This window comes from Bos mutus, chromosome 4 (assembly GCF_027580195.1).
Source record: "Bos mutus isolate GX-2022 chromosome 4, NWIPB_WYAK_1.1, whole genome shotgun sequence".
Lineage (NCBI taxonomy): Eukaryota > Metazoa > Chordata > Mammalia > Artiodactyla > Bovidae > Bos > Bos mutus.
In genome coordinates, this window is record NC_091620.1 from 13,335,970 (window position 1) to 13,352,587 (window position 16,618).

The following is a 16,618-nucleotide window of genomic DNA, read 5'->3' on the forward strand; positions in this document are numbered from 1 at the left end:
CTGAAAAACCCACTGGATCTGTCAAAATATCTTATGACTTAAGCCTCATCCAAAATGAACAGAGTATGTTGCCCATATCCTCATGTGATCTTAACGTTGGTTTCCAGAGGAATAAGAGAAACAGACACCCAGTAAAGGAAAGTAATTCCTTATTAGAGGAAAAAGCTCTAAGGCCAAAGATTAAACATAATGGCATTGACATAACCTGATCATCGATTCATAATCTGATTAATATGGTCACCACTGTTCTGCGGATCAAACGCAAGAGGCAGGTTGAGGCCAGGAACTCACGTTAAAAATGAGGATGTATTCAGGACGTCAAACTCCTAGAAACCTGATACATGATCAATCTATGCAACCGTATTCCACGTAAATGAATGTCTGTGGGTTTCTTATTTCTTTTTTTTGTATTTCAATTTCATGTAACTCAAGAGACCTCTCCTACTATCTGTGAGGACCCAGTAAGCTTGGTGACCCCGAGATGAAAAACACTGACCCACAACAAGAAATAACCAGAGCCATTCAAACACAGACATCTCTGTTTCTTTCACTTACCATATATTTCAGGGTGAAAAAGACATTTACTGGAAGAGAAAGCCTGGCTCACAGGGAAAAAAAAAAAGAGAGAGAGAGCAAGGGAGGGAGGGAGGGAGGGAGGTCAAGAAATCTAAGAGCGATAGTCACAAAGGCCAATAATCTCTGATTGCCACAGAACACTTAGTGAGATACTAACTAGATTCTCGTTTTATTTATCTACCTACCTATCAAATATTTATTTTATGTCCCCAGATTAAATCTGGAGTACATAATGTTAGACAAGTAGGGATATATTCTAAGAAGTGTGACCAAAAAGTCCTTAAAACTTCATGATGTAGTAGAGGGAAAACACACTCAAAAACTTTTATAATTTTAATCTCCCTTGAAGCCCTTCTTTAAGTCATTTAAACTAGATTTTATAACATGTGAACTAACATCTTCAAAGTAGTCTTTCATTTGAAAGGAATCTCAAGAAATACCTACTCAACAGAAGCCTTTCACATATATGTTAAAGGTAAAATATAGACTTTTATATAAGAGACTTATGTATGCTATGCAGTAGCCTTCAAATTTTCGTGTGTTTTGGTTTTGTGGTCAGCTCTCACCACTTAATTTCTGCTCTTGCCAAATCTTCACATCCACAGAAGTTACAGAAAATGCTGCAGGCATAAATTAGCTTAAGAGAAGCAGCAGGGCAGCCTCCAGCCATGACTTACTTGCTGATATGAAATCTTAAGACACAATTCTGTTTCTTCCCCCAAACCACTGATGCTGTTTTTCTATGGGACACTCTTGTGAAAATCAGCTCAAGCTCAGAGTTTCTCTATTTCATTGCCATTTCTTAGAAGAACAGCAACACAAACACAAGCTCACAGCCTCTGTTATGAGAGTCACAAAAAACCTATTTCTTAGTCTTTGTTAAGAGAGTTGCTTTTTATAATGGTTCATGGCTCCAAAATGATGAATTATCCTAAAGGCATACATGAAAGAATTTAGCATTTCAATAACCTAAAGAAAAGTTATTTCGGAAATGAGAATTATCTAACCATTTCAGTACACAGTACACTTTAGATACCTTTACTTCCCTTTATATATGTGTACTGACCAAATGTTCATTTTTTAATGCAAATCAAATGATTAGTCAAGTGGGCCTTAGAAAGCATCACTATGAACAAAGCTAGTGGAGGTGATAAAATTCTAGTTATTTCAAATCTTAAAAGATGATGCTGTGAAAGTGCTGCACTCAATATGTCAGCAAATTTGGAAAACTCAGCAGTGGCCACAGGACTGGAAAAGGTCGGTTTTCATTCCAATCCCTAAGAAAGGAAATGCCAAAGAATGCTCAAACTACCACACAATTGTACTCATCTCACACGCTAGTAAAGTAATGCTTAAAATTCTCCAAGACAGGCTTCAGCAATATGTGAACCATGAAATTCCAGATGTTCAAGCTGGTTTTAGAAAAGGCAGAGGAACCAGAGATCAAATTGCCAACATCTGCTGGATCAATGAAAAAGCAAGAGAGTTCCAGAAAAACATCTATTTCTGCTTTATTGTCTATGCCAAAGCCTTTGACTGTGTGGATCACAATAAACTGTGGGAAATTCTTCAAAAGATGGGAATACCAGACCACCTGACCTGCCTCTTGAGAAACCTATATGCAGGTCAGGAAGCAACAGTTAGAACTGGACATGAACAACAGACTGGTTCCAAATAGGAAAAGGAGTACGTCAAGGCTGTATATTGTCACCCTGTTTATTTAACTTATATGCAGAGTACATCATGAGAAACTCTGGGCTGGAAGAAGCACAAGCTGGAATCAAGATTGCTGGGAGAAATATCAATAACCTCAGATATGCAGATGATACCACCCTTATGGCAGAAAGTGAAGAAGAACTAAAGAGCCTCTTAATGAAAGTAAAAGAGGAGAGTGAAAAAGTTGGCTTAAAGCTCAACATTCAGAAAACTAAGATCATAGCATCTGGTCCCATCACTTCATGGCAAATAGATGGGAAAACACTGGAAACAGTGGCTGACTTTACATTTTGGGGCTCCAAAATCACTGCAGATGGTTATTGCAGCCATGAAATTAAAAGACGCTTACTCCTTAGAAGGAAAGTTATGACCAACTTAGGTAGCATATTCAAAAGCAGACACATTGGTTTGCCAACAAAGGTCCATCTAGTCAAGGCTATCGTTTTTCCAGTAGTCATGTATGGATGTGAGAGTTGGACTATAAAGAAAGCTGAGCACCAAAGAATTGATGCTTTTGAACTGTGGTGCTAGAGAAAACTCTTGAGAGTCCACTGGACTGCAAGGAGGTCCAACAAGGAGGTCCCAGTCTATCCTAAAGGAGATCAGTCCTGGGTGTTCATTGGAAGGACTGAAGTTGAAGCTGAAACTCCAATACTTTGGCCACCTGATACAAAGAGCTGACTCATTGGAAAAGACCCTGATGCTGGGAAAGATTGAGGGCAGGAGGAGAAGGAGATGACAGAGGATGAGATGGTTTGATGGCATCACCCACTCAATGGACATGAGTTTGGGTAGGCTCCAGGAGTTGGTGATGGACAGGGAGGCCTGGTGTGTTGCAGTTCATGGGGTCGCAAAGAGTTGGACACGACTGAGCGACTGAACTGAACTGATTATCTGGTGAACGTCAGGCCTGAGACATTTTCAAATGAAACTCACTGCAGAAAACCTAATGAAATGAAGAACTTCAGTCAGCTCAAAAATCTACATCATATCACACTATGAGCAAAACAGGACCATTAACCACCCCCAAAATATGAGGCTGAGTATGTGGTTTTCATTATCCAATGTTTCTAACAGCTCCTATCAATGAATATTTTATCAATTTGCTGTAAAACACAGTTTTACATGTGCTCCTAAAAATATTATAAAACATGATACAATAAGTTCAGGTAAAAAAAGATGTACCTAGTCAGTCTGCTTTGGTCTTTATGAGCAATATCAACTATATTAGATTCTGTCTTTCAATCACTGTAATTACTAAGCAATTATATGCCACGCACAGCACTAGACTACAAAGATAAAGTGTCAAAAAAGACCTTTTGGCTTTAAGATACCCAAATAACTACCTAATTTCAGGTTAGTAAGCAGTAAGTGCTATGAAAGATAAGTTAATAGTTGAGTAACTGTTTACTTTTAGGGCAATGTTAGTAAAACTACAATGTGAAATTTTAAGTTAGCTAATTTAAAGTTGGCTAAATTTGTAATACCAGGAGTTTTCATCCTGAGCATACTGAACATGAAAAATTCTTTCTACAAAATTATCTACATAATAATTTATTCCCTCTAGTATCACAACTACCTTTGTCCAGATGTGAACTGATTAACCTAACAGGTTTGAATTCAAAGACACACAACCTCAACAACGAGAACACTAGTCTGGGCTGGTAAAAGAAAATCAACAATATGCTACAATATATCATGAATCAAGATTTCTGTTTATCTAATTTGATCTAAAACTTACAATGAAAACATAGCAAAAGTATCCCTTAGGGAAAAAAAACCAAGACTTCATTAAAGAACAGAGGTTCAAAATGGCAAATGCTATTTAATACTACTTTCTTGAGTTAATTCTATAAAAATCAAGAATAATGTAAAAGAGTTAATAAAGCCTATTTCTTACATGAAACTTCATAGAAGTTTAATTCGGTAAAAATATTCCATTTTTAACTATATTTTTCTGCACCCCTAGAAATTCTAATATACTGGTAACTGTCTTCTTCTTTTATCTTCCAGTCATTCTGAAGAAATCTAATTACTGAATGCTGGAATGAGTGAGGCTTGTGGAGGTTTTCTGCTGTCACTGGAGCCAAAAACATTTACACTTGAACAAACACTTGTAAGTACTTAGGATAAACATCCACATAATAGTTATAATATACAGTAGAGTCACTAAGAGTCGGGCACGACAGAGCGACTTCACTTTCACTTTTCACTTTCATGCATTGGAGAAGGAAATGGCAACCCACTCCAGTGTTCTTGCCTGGAGAATCCCAGGGATGTGGGAGCCTGGTGGGCTGCCGTCTATGGGGTTACACAGAGTTGGACATGCCTGAAGCGACTTAGCAGCAGCAGCAGAGTGGTGCTATATTATAATTCTGTCCTTAGAGGTCCACTGCTTGGAAACCACGTGTATAAACAGAACAGATAAGCAGAGAAACAGTAATAACATCTTCTGATAACTCAATATTTAAATCAGCATATTATAAATTCCACTTTTTAGGAGTCCACCTGGTTTCTGGGATACTTAACCGTCACATCAGTCCAAAGGAAAGTAAGAAAGCAAAGAAATATAAATGCTAATTAAGGTTACCTTTGTGCCAAAGATGACGAAAACATTTGTCCAAAGGCTGGTTCAGAATCACAAGGCAGTATTTCAAACTCCCTATGGGAAAAAAGCAAAATCAAGTAAACAAGTGAAGTTAAGTCTTGTGTTCCCTAATTTGAGTCTGGAATTGTACTCTTATTAGTTTGAGTTTTAAGTCTATACAGAGCTAAATTTTAATCACAGCTGATTTCTTATACCTGGATTTTAAAAGACACCGTAGGTAAACTGGATCTACTTTATTCCATGCGTCCGTCACATCACTATATTGCTGAGGAATTTATTATTAAAATATGGTTCATCATAAAAACAACTGCAGCCCATGAAGCTGTAAAGAGTTGAACACAACTTAGCGACTGAACAACAACAAATGCTTCTTTTTGTAGGGGCGCACAGCAAACATGCCCCTGACGTGAATTCCTATCCTTATGAAATACACAACACTTTGCTACAAGTAGCCTTCAACCTGGCTGGTCTGGTATCTCCTGGATGCTGCCAAGCTGCTTGGGTCTAACGGGTGTGGCCTTTTACATGCATTTTCATCCTCATTTAGTCACAGTCTCTCTTTCCCTCTCAACCTCTCCCTCAGCCCCACTTGAACTCACCCATGGAAAACTTTATTTCCACAAGATCCTACTAGCTCTTTTCATGACTCTTTTATTCCCACTTTTTAGATGACACTCAAAAGACCAAGAAAGATGGAGAAAAGTTACTTCTCCAACAATCAGTTCAAGCTTTTTATAATGTACTGTAAAAAGTGCATAGCAGAACACAATAAGGCTGGCTGAAAATCTGTCATTCAGCTCAGTCCGAGCACTTCATTTCATTTATGGAAAAGAAATGTTTGTTTGGTGATAAGAAAAATTAATTGTTTTTTTAAGCAATCTCAGTGCTAGAAATGGAACAAGATAAGGAAATGAAAAGGGGATGCCATCATCCACAGCAAATGTTATTAAGTGCCGATTATATATCGAGCACTAGGAGTATGAAGAGGAATAAGATTACAGGGTATCTGCAAGATAAGACATTTATAATAAAGACGATTTATTCCACATACAGTACCACACAAGGATAGGAGGAGTGCCAGGCAACAGATAAATGAATGTGGCAGAAGTTCAAAGCCTATAAAGTCAGTAAGGTCTGGTGTCATCCTAGAAAGCTTGGTGATATGCAGATCTCTGAACTTGAGCTTAAAAAGACAGCTGGCCAAAACAAAGAAAAGGGCATTCCAGACAGAAAAGACAATGCACAGGAAGCTGCTATCCTTTGCCGGTAGGACTGTTAGCATGGAAAGTTTAGGAGGCAACATTCTAGTGATGGGCACCTGAGACATGTATCCTAACATTCCAAATTTTACACATGCTCTTTATGATGACAGAAATTTCAGTCCTGGCATCCAGGAAGTATTTAAGAGTGATGCAGAAATGAGTAGTAAAAGCAATTTATGTATACTGGAGGATCAGCCATACAGAAATGACAGACGAAGGTCAAAGTGCAGACACGCAGCTGAGATACTGCAAAGAAAGGGCAGAGAGAGAAAAGAACAAATCGCAAACATAAATCGTCACATTTTGCTCAGTGTTATAGAGCAGAAGGACGTCAACAAAGGAAATACAGAAGAAACAGCTACAAAGGTAAAAGAACCAAGAGTATTTCCAAGAATGTGGCATCAATAATGCAGCATCAAAGAGACTAGACAATGAGAAAAGGCTAACAAGGGGGCGAAAATGTCAAAGCAAAGTCTGAAAATTCAGAGGACAGTAAAGAGAACAAGGAGTGAGAAAACTGTGAGATGCCTCTTCTTAAATAAAAAAGTGAACTGTGAAAAATGGGGGAAAAAAAGGCAGCAAAGTCCAGAGAGAGTATTATAAATAGAGAATATACTGTATTCTAATTAGGAAGAGGGAAGTAAGAGAGAGAGGGAAAGGATTCATTCATTCATTCAACAGGTATTTATAGAGCACAAAGCAGTCTCCTTTGGGAATTAATATACCCCACCCCCACCCCACCCCCACCCCCCACCCTCCCCTACCCCCCCACCCCCGGCCCAAAGGCTTACATACTATTGATAAAAACAGGTATTGAGACTGAAGCAAAGGATGATCTATCACAGCAATACAGGAAAGTGAGATAGAGGCAGAGGATGACTGATTTCCTCATAAGAAAGTAAACAAGAACAAAGTCAAAATATGAAAGTTGAATGGACATCGAAAATAACTGCTGCAAGAAATGGACTACAGGAGCTGAATATCCACAGGTTTAAAAATAGGAATTCAGTTGGGGTCAACTAGCAGACACAGGACATCAGATCTGTCTCAAATTCAGGACTTTTCCCACCCATTCTGGGATGTTGAAACAGGAGTCGGTGTAAACAAGATGGTGATGATGGCTGGTTGGAGAACTGGCAAAATCACTTGTCCAGAGGTGAGGCGAAGCCAGGAGGCATCTTTGGGCTGCATCAGAGTGAAGATAGTGGCAAAAACCAGTGATTACCGCACAACATTCCTCCTCCTCTTATTCAACAACAGAATCCTGAGGGGCTTTTGTGGTTTCAGTTTTGGTTTTTGCTTTGACTTTCTGGCTTTTTTTGTTTTACTGGAAATATTACTGTCCAGATGAAAAACTATCTCTTAGATTCTCTCCAGCAAAACGTAGTCATAGCACTAAGTTCTGGCCAAGAAAATGTATAGAGGAGCCTGATATGTTACTTTTAGAGAGTCTCCTTAAAGTGGGGCGGTGAGGGCTTTTTCTTCTGTTTTTCTTCCATTCTGCCATCTGGAGCAAGACTGATGAATGAACAACAGTCTAGCAGCCACCTGGGATGCAAAGAACAATGACAACAGGCTGGAGCCTGGGTCCCTGAAGACTCCATGAAACCTCTGTGCCAGCACTTCAATGCCTGACTCCAGACTTCTTTTATAGGAGAAAAAAAACTAAACTCCTACTTTAAGTCAATAATCCTTGGGGTTGTTATTCTGTAGAGAGAAACTGAATTTTAATTAATGGGGTGATCATGGTCTTCACTGGGTTAAGGTAAAGATGATCAAGAGAAACTGGAAAAGACAAAGAGCAGGTAAGCATCAAAACACAGGAAGGAAGACTTCAACTCGTTCACTTATTCAACAGGGATAAGAGACTGATAGCCTGTAAGTGCTTGATACGACGTTAATGGCAAGGAGCTAATAGCTAGGATAAACCAATGGTCCTTTAATCTTTGGCAAGGTCTGCACTGCTAAAGGAGGCATTCAACAATATTGCATGTATGTGTAAGTGAAGGAGCAAACTGCTTTCTGTCACTGATTCTTTGATATGTGAACTCAGTATTTTTGTGGCTCAAAGAACAATCTGATGAAGGGGAAAAGCATTATTATCCACCTTACTGCTCCTCTAAAACCCATACTTTCATTAAGGCGTTATCTGTGAAAGCATTTTCGAAAAGAACGGAGACATTTGAAAATGTATAGTACAGTTTGCTAATGATGTTATCCAAAAATTAACTCCTCCAACTATTTCTATACATAACAGCTATGTTAATCTGGTTCTATGCATAAAGATCCTTAGGTACTAGGATCTGATATTCTTTACTCTTCTAATCTAGACTCCTCTGCAATTAAAACTAAATGAAGTCAGTTTGGCATTTATTTTACCCTCAAAACCCTTATGGTTACTAGTCCCTACTAGGCTGCAGACAATGCAGTACCCAGTACCACCCACTATTTCTAAATAGGCTATGAGAGAATCTCAATGCAGAGAGAAGTCCACGTCAGCCTCAGACACGGAACCACGTGCCCTTAACTCCTGACTCTAAATGTGTAGGAATTTAGAAAAATAGTTAGGACCATAGCAGTAAAGAAACTAACAGTCTTATATCAAGTACTGGGTTGGTCAGAAAGTTCGTTCAGGTTTTTCTGTACCATTTAATGGCCAACCCAATATTTCTCAAGTTGTCACATTGATGCTATCTCTAGGAGGTACAAAAAGACTTAAGAGAAAGGCTAGGAAGAATGTCTTCCTTATGCTGTAAAAACGACAACTTTTAAAATCAAATGTACTAAGTCATTCCCCTCATTCTGAGGAGAATGAGTCATTCTCTCTCAAAGAGAAATACAGGATAAGTCAAAATACTTGATTTGCTTTCTCAAAGGGATTTCAATTATAGACGATGGAAAACCCCTGATCCTGGATGGCTCAAAGCCAAAGTACTCCAAGTTGCCTGGAAACTCTGAATTAAATACAAATGTCCAAGTTCATGGCTCAGCGGGTAAAGAATCCGCCTGCAATGCAGGAGACACAGGAGATGCAGGTTCAATCCATGGCTTGGGAAGATCCCTGGAGAAGGAAATGGCAACCCACTTCAGTATTCTTGCCTGGGAAATCCCATGGACAGAGGAGTCTGGGGGGCTACATTCCATGGGCTTGCAAAGAGTCAGACATGACTGAGTGGCTAAGGGCATAAGCAACATACACAAGTCCAAGTTCATGACATGAAAAGGACAATCAAAAATGAGATGAAATCATCAGCCTTGAGCTAAAAAAGCAAAGAGGTCCTCTGATGGCTAAGGACTAGGTGAAGAACAAGTTCAGAAGGTAAGAAAGGTGGGAGGGGCATGCCAACTCACTTTCATTCTTACGTAGCTCTCTCCTCACTTTTATTATTTAAAAACAAAACAAAATGAAAACAACAAAGAACCACCTGCTTCTTAGAAGAAATGGCTGATTCTAAGTTTTGTGATTGGGAGAAAGGAAATTCATAAGACAAGCCTGAACCATCAGATAGTGCCAGGGAGTAAGGAAGCACTCCCCCCAAAACCCAAAAAACAAGACAGCCACATTGATGGAAGTATGCCAAAGGGGTGTAAGAGAAAATTCAAAGAGCTCCCAATAGCCCAAAGGTCAAAACTGGAACAGCTTAAGCAATAAAAGTTTTGGCTAACAACCCCAAGTATAAAGATAAAAATTCATGACTCAATACTGATACAACAAAAATGACTAAGTTAATTAATAAAATAGGAGGAAATAAACATACATCCCAAGCAGAAGAATTCCAAAGAAATCACTATTTACTTAAGGAGATACTCCATCCTAAAGAGTGGAAGCACAGTTGTGGGCTCTGTGTAGTATGGGCTGCACAGAGAAGTGTCCTTCCAAAGAGTGTACACTACGAAAACAGGGGGAAATCTTTACAGAGGAGAAACCTGACCAACACCACTTTAGTCAGGTGATCAAGGTCAGCATCAGCAGTCATAAACAGGATGATGAAAACAGCATTCTATCTCTTTATCTTCTTCTCCAAATTCCATATCCCCAGTCTAATCAAGAAAAATAACTCAGGAAAATTTCAACAGAGACACATACTACAATCAGATCAGATCAGATCAGATCAGTCGTTCAATCGTGTCCGACTCTTTGCGACCCCATGAATCGCAGCACGCCAGGCCTCCCTGTCCATCACCAACTCCTGGAGTTCACTCAGGCTCACGTCCATCGAGTCAGTGATGCCATCCAGCCATCTCATCCTCTGTCGTCCCCTTCTCCTCTTGCCCCCAATCCCTCCCAGCATCAGTCTTTGGTCAATACACCTCAAAACCGCTGAGGTCAACAAAAACAAGGAAAATCTGAGAAACTGCCGCAGCCAACAGGTTCCTAAGGAGACAGGACGATTAAACATAATACTGTAGGTTGACTGAAACCTTGGGTCACAACAGGGTCATTAGGTAAAAACTAAGGAAATCTGAATAAGCTATGGAATTAATAATGTCAATATGGGTTCACTAATTGTAACACTCCATACTGATGGAAGGTGCAGATAAATGGGAAAATAGGGGGATACATAGGAACCTTTTTCTACCATCTTCTCAATTTGTCTATAAATATGAAGCTGTTTTTTAAAAATTAAAGTCTTAATTTTTTTTAACACCCTGGGGCTAGAGAAAAAACAGAACTGAAAATTATTCCATAAAATAGTCATTCCACAATTATTCCATAGAACGTAACTGTCATATAAATAGAGCCCAAAAGTGTTTCTGGACTTCACGTATAAATCCAAGAAGAGGGGGAAAAAAAAAACACTGCATCAGAAGGCAAAGATTGTTCTATTTCATCTTTGGAAAATAATTACATCAATATTTTCTATTAAGAAAATAAAAAGACAATAGCAAATCTCAAGAAAAGCAATTTTTTAATTTCAGATCTCTGAGAATAAAAATTATTTGGATTATACAGAGAGCTAGATCCTATTCACATCTCTGATACAATTATCTAAAACAGTCATCCAACTGAACAGTGAAAGGGTTGGCATTTTTTTAATTAGTAAGAAATTAACACAGTATTAGTTACTAACCAGACTGGCACTGGAACCTCACTTGTCCTTACAGTAGGGGGTCATGGCTTAGAAATGACCCATGAGATCACCTAAGGGAAAAAAAAGTGAGCCCCACACAATGGCAGCAGCAGTTCACCTTCATTTCCCTCATTTACTCAGCTTATTAGGAGGTTTTTCCAGTAGTCATGTATGAATGTGACAGTTGGACCATAAAGAAAGCTGAGCACCAAAGAAATGATGCTTTTGAACTGTGGTGTTGGAGAAGACTCTTGAGAGTCCCTTGGACTGCAAGGAGATCCAACCACTCCATCCTAAAAGAAATCAGTCCTGAATATTCACTGGAAGGACTGATGCTGAAAACTGAAACTCCAATACTTTGGCCATATGTGAAGAACTGACTCCTTGGAAAAGACCCTGATGCTGGGAAAGACTGAAGACAGGAGAAGGGGAGGACAGAGGACGAGATGGTTGGATGGCATCACTGACTCAATGGACATGAGTTTGAGCAACCTCCGGGAGATAGTGAAGGACAGCGAGGCCTGGCGCACTGCAGTCCATGGGGACACAAAGAGCAACAGGACTGAGGCACCGAACAACAAAACAAACTAATCTTTACCAAATGGCTGATTTTTTTTTTTTTTTTTTTTTTTGGATGATCCAATGGATGTTGGCAATTTGATCCCTGGTTCCTCTGCATTTTCTAAATCTAGCTTAAACATCTAGAAGTTCACAGTTCATGTACTGTTGAAGCCTGGCTTGGAGAATTTTGAGCATTACTTTGCTACCATGTGAGATGAGTCCAATTGTGCAGAAGTTGGAACATTCTTTGGCATTGCCTTTCTTTGGGACTGGAATGAAAACTGACCTTTTCCAGTCCTGTGGCCACTGCTGAATTTTCCAAATTTTCTGGCATATTGAGTGCAGCACTTTTTCACAGCATCATTTTTTAGGATTTGAAATAGCTCAACTGAAATTCCATCACCTCCACTAGCTTTGTTTGTAGTGATGCTTCCTAAGGCCAACTTGACTTTGCATTCCAGGATGTCTGGCTCTAGGCGAGTGATCACACCATTGTGGTTACCTGGGTCATGAAGATCTGTTTTGTATAGTTCTTCTGTGCATTCTTGCCACCACTTCTTAATATCTTCTGGTTCAGTTAGGTCTCTACCATTTCTGTCCTTTACTTTGCTCACCTTTGCATGAAATGTTCCCTTCAGTTCACTTGCTCAGTTGTGTCCAACGACCCCATGGACTACAGCACACCAGGCTTCCCTGTCCATCACCAACCTCCAGAGTTTACTCAAACTCATGTCCATTGTCTCGGTGATGCCAGACAACCATCTCATCCTCTGTCATCCCCTTCTGCTCCTGCCTTCAATCTTTCCCAGCATCAGGGTCTTTCCAAACGAGTCAGATCTTCACATCAAGTAGCCAAAGTATTGTGGTTTCAGCTTCAACATCAGTCCTTCCAATGAATATTCAGGACTGATTTCCTTTAGGATGGACTGGTTGGATCTCCTTGCAGTCCAAGGGACTCTTAAAAGTCTTCTCCAGCACCACAGTCCAAAAGCATCAATTCTTTGGCACTCAACTTTCTTTATAATCCAATTCTCACATCCATACATGACTACGGAAAAATCATAGCTTTGACTAAATGGACCTTTGTTGGCAAAATAATGTCTCTGCTTTTTAACATGGTGTCTAGGTTGGTCATAATTTTTCTTCCAAAATGTTCCCTTGTTATCTCTAATTTTCTTGAAGAGATTTCTAGTCTTTCCTATTCTATTGTTTTCTTGTATTTCTCTGCATTGATCACTGAGGAAGGCTTTCTTATCTCTCCTTGCTATTCTTTGGAAATCTGCATTCAAATGGGTCTATCTTTCCTTTTCTCCTTTGCCTTTCACTTTTCTTCTTTTCACAGCTATTTGTAAGGCCTCCTCAGACAGCCATTTTGCCTTTTTGCATTTCTTTTTCTTGGGAATTGGTCTTGATCACTGCTTCCAGTAGAATGTCACAAACCTCTGTCTACAGTTCTTCAGGCACTCTGTCTATCAGATCTACTTCATTGAATCTATTTCCCACTTCCACTGTATAATCATAAGTGATTTGACTTAGGTCATACCTGGCTGGTCTAGTGGTTTTCCCTACTTTCTTCAATTAAGTCTGAACTTGGCAATAAGGAGTTCATGATCTGAGTCACAGTCAGCTCCTGGTCTTGTATTTGCTGACTGCACTTCGGCTGCCAAGAATATAAACAATTTGATTTCAGTATTGACAATCTAGTGGTGTCCATGTCTAGAATCTTCTCTTGTGTTGTTGGAAAAGGGTGTTTGCTATGACCAGTGCGTACTCTTGACAAAACTCTATTAACCTTTGACCTGCTTCGTTTTGTACTCCAAGGCCAAATTTGCCTGTTACTCTAGGTATCTCTTGACTTCCTACTTTTGCATTCCAGTCCCCTATAATGAAAAGGACATCTTTTTTGGGTGTTAGTTCTAGAAGATCTTGTAGGTCTTCACTGAATCATTCAACTTCAGCTTCTTCAGCATTACTAGTTGTGGCATGGACTTGGATTAGAGGGATACTGAACGGCTTGCCTTGGAAGTATTACAGAAAAACATCTAGTTCTGTTTTATTGACTATACCAAAACTTTGACCGTGTGGATCACATCAAACTGTGGAAAATTCTTGAAGAGACGGGAATACCAAACCATCTGACCTGTCTCCAAAGAAATACGTATGCAGGTCAACAAGAAACAGTTACAACTTCACATGGAACAACAAACTGGTTCCAAATTGGGAAACGAGTACGGCAAGGCTGTATATTGTTACCCTGCTTATTTAACTTATATGCAGAGAGTACATCATGAGAAATGTTGGGCTGGATGAAGCACAAAGTAGAATCAAGATTGCTGGGAGAAATATCAATAACCTCAGATATGCAGATGACACCACCCTTATGGCCAAAAGCGAAGAACTAAAGAGCCTCTTGATTAAAGTGAAAGAGGAGAATGAAAAAGTTGGCTTAAAACTCAACATTCAAGAAAACTAAGATCATGGCATCCAGTACCATCACTTCATAGCAAATAGATGGGGAAACAGTGGAAACAATGAGAGACTATTTTAGGGGGCTCCAAAATCACTGTAGATGGTGACCACAGCCATGAAATTAAAAGACGCTTGCTCCTTGGAAGAAATGTTATGACCAACTTAGAGAGCATATTAAAAAGCAGAGACATTACTTTGCCAACAACGGACCATCTAGTCAAAGCTATGGTTTTTCCAGTAGTCATGTATGGATGTGAGAGTTGGACTATAAAGAGAGCTGAGTGCTGAAGAATTGATGCTTTTGAACTGTGGTGCTGGGGAAGACTCTTGAGAGTCCCTTGGACTGCAGGGAGGTCCAACCAGTCCATCCTAAAGGTGATCAGTCCTGAATATTCATTGCAAGGACTGATGCTGAAGCTGAAACTCCAATACTTTGGCCACCTAATGCAAAGTACTGACTCATTTGAAAAGACTCAGATGCTGGGAGAGACTGAAAGCAGGAGAAGGGGACGACAGAGGATGAGATGGTTGGATGGCATCACCAACTTCATGTACATGAATTTGAATAAGCTCTAGGAGGTGGTGATGGACAGGGAATCGTGGCATGCTGCAATCCATGGGGTCGCAAAGAGTCGGACACAACTAAGCAACTGAACTGAACTAAGTAGTTTTAAATATTCTTCAAAACATATTGAAGATAATACAAATTCTGTGAAAGCATCATACAAGAAACTGGACAAACTGGTAACTTCTAGAAGTAAACTTTGTTATTTAGTCACTCAGTTGTGCCCGACTCTTTGCAACCCCATAGACTGTAGCCCACAAGCTTCCTCAGTCCAAGGGATTCTCTCTTAACAAGCTTCAAATATAATCTTTTTAGTCCTGGCCAGAACTTATTGGAAGGAAGGAAAAAGGAGGGAAGTAAAGAGAGACAGGAGAGAAGAGAGAGAGAGAGAGAAAGGAAAGAGTAAAGGAAGGAGGAGAGAGGAAGCGAAGTATTTACCCATAAGTATATACAACAGTGATCTCAACTTCCCTGTATATCAGAATCAAAGATCAAACAACAACAAGCCAATCACCTTTCCTAGAGCTTCTGACTCAATGTATCTGCAGAAGGGCATGAGTGTCATGATTTTTTTAAAAAGCATTGTAAGAGAGTCTAATATTGTACTGCAGTGTTAGTCACTCAGTCATGTCCGACTCTGCAACCCCAGACTGTAGCCCACCAGGCTCTTCTATCCAGGCAAGAATACTGGAAAGGATTTCCATTTCCTTCTCCAGAGGATATTCCAGACCCAGGGATTGAACACAGGTCTCCTGCACTACAGGCAGATTCTTTACCATCTGAGCTACAGGGAAGCCCCTGTAGGCAATCATAGTTGAGATTGGCCAGTGCCTCAAGCTAATTGGCCATAGTTGAGAGGCCCAGTACCTCAAGCTAATGATAGAAGAAAGCCATCATAATAGCAACATTATTTTAAAATACTGTCCATTTCATCTTTATCTCACTTTTTAATTGCTGTTGTCTTAAAAAAATGTGTATATATATCACAATGATAATCATTTGCAATTATTTTATAAACATAAATTGGTTGCTTTTTTCTTTAGCTAACATGGTATGAGATCAAAAAAGGATTGAACACCTCTACTCTAAATGAAAATACATTGAAATAAAATATAATTTACAATAGAAAAATGATTTACTGAAATGCATTACCAAGTTATCTAGGGTTTAGGATCTGTTTTTTAAAAATACTAGAGCTCAGATAAAATCTATATTAGCCAAAACACAAGCCAGTCATTATACATAATAGTTATTTTGTCAGAGAACCAAAGACCATTATTATGAATCTCTCATCCCTAAAAGTATTTCAATTAAACAATGAAAACTCTAGGGCACTGAATTTCATTTTTTATATTGCACAAACTTCTAGATATAAAAGCAAGTTTTTTTTTAAGTGTGCATAGGGAAATCCAAACTGTCAATTCATTGAGGAAATAAATTGCATGTAGACAAAGCAAAACTATTAAAAAGTTCTGAACAAATATTCCATACCAAAGTCTATTAAAATACTCAAATTACCAACAGACTAAGAATTGGTAAGTCATAAAAAGTAAGAAATTGCTTCAGAGACAGAAAACATAGAGACAAAGAGATGGTTCCTTAGAAATCTCTCTTGCCCGCCCAGACTGAGTGACCATTCAATACAATTTAGATACATAAGCATAATAATAAACTGTGCCCTCTTCCATAGGCAGTGTCCTGGTTTGGATGATAAGTTACATGGTCCCTCTTCCCTATATCTTCAGCTTCCACCCTACTTCTCTGCTTCATTCTTGAGCAAAACCTACTT

The 16,618-nt window shown here is 39.2% G+C and overlaps 1 protein-coding gene across 6 annotated transcripts in view; it reads right to left on the minus strand.

Annotated features, from left to right (window-relative positions):
* Window positions 1-16,618, minus strand: part of TPK1 (thiamin pyrophosphokinase 1) — a 393,770-nt gene that overhangs the window by 302,482 nt on the left and 74,670 nt on the right. For all 6 annotated transcript variants that reach the window (XM_070369073.1, XM_070369075.1, XM_070369072.1 and 3 more), the window contains exon 3: window positions 4,883-4,954. In XM_070369073.1, coding sequence (XP_070225174.1) covers window positions 4,883-4,954 — 72 coding nt within the window. The remainder of the gene's footprint in view (window positions 1-4,882; window positions 4,955-16,618) is intronic.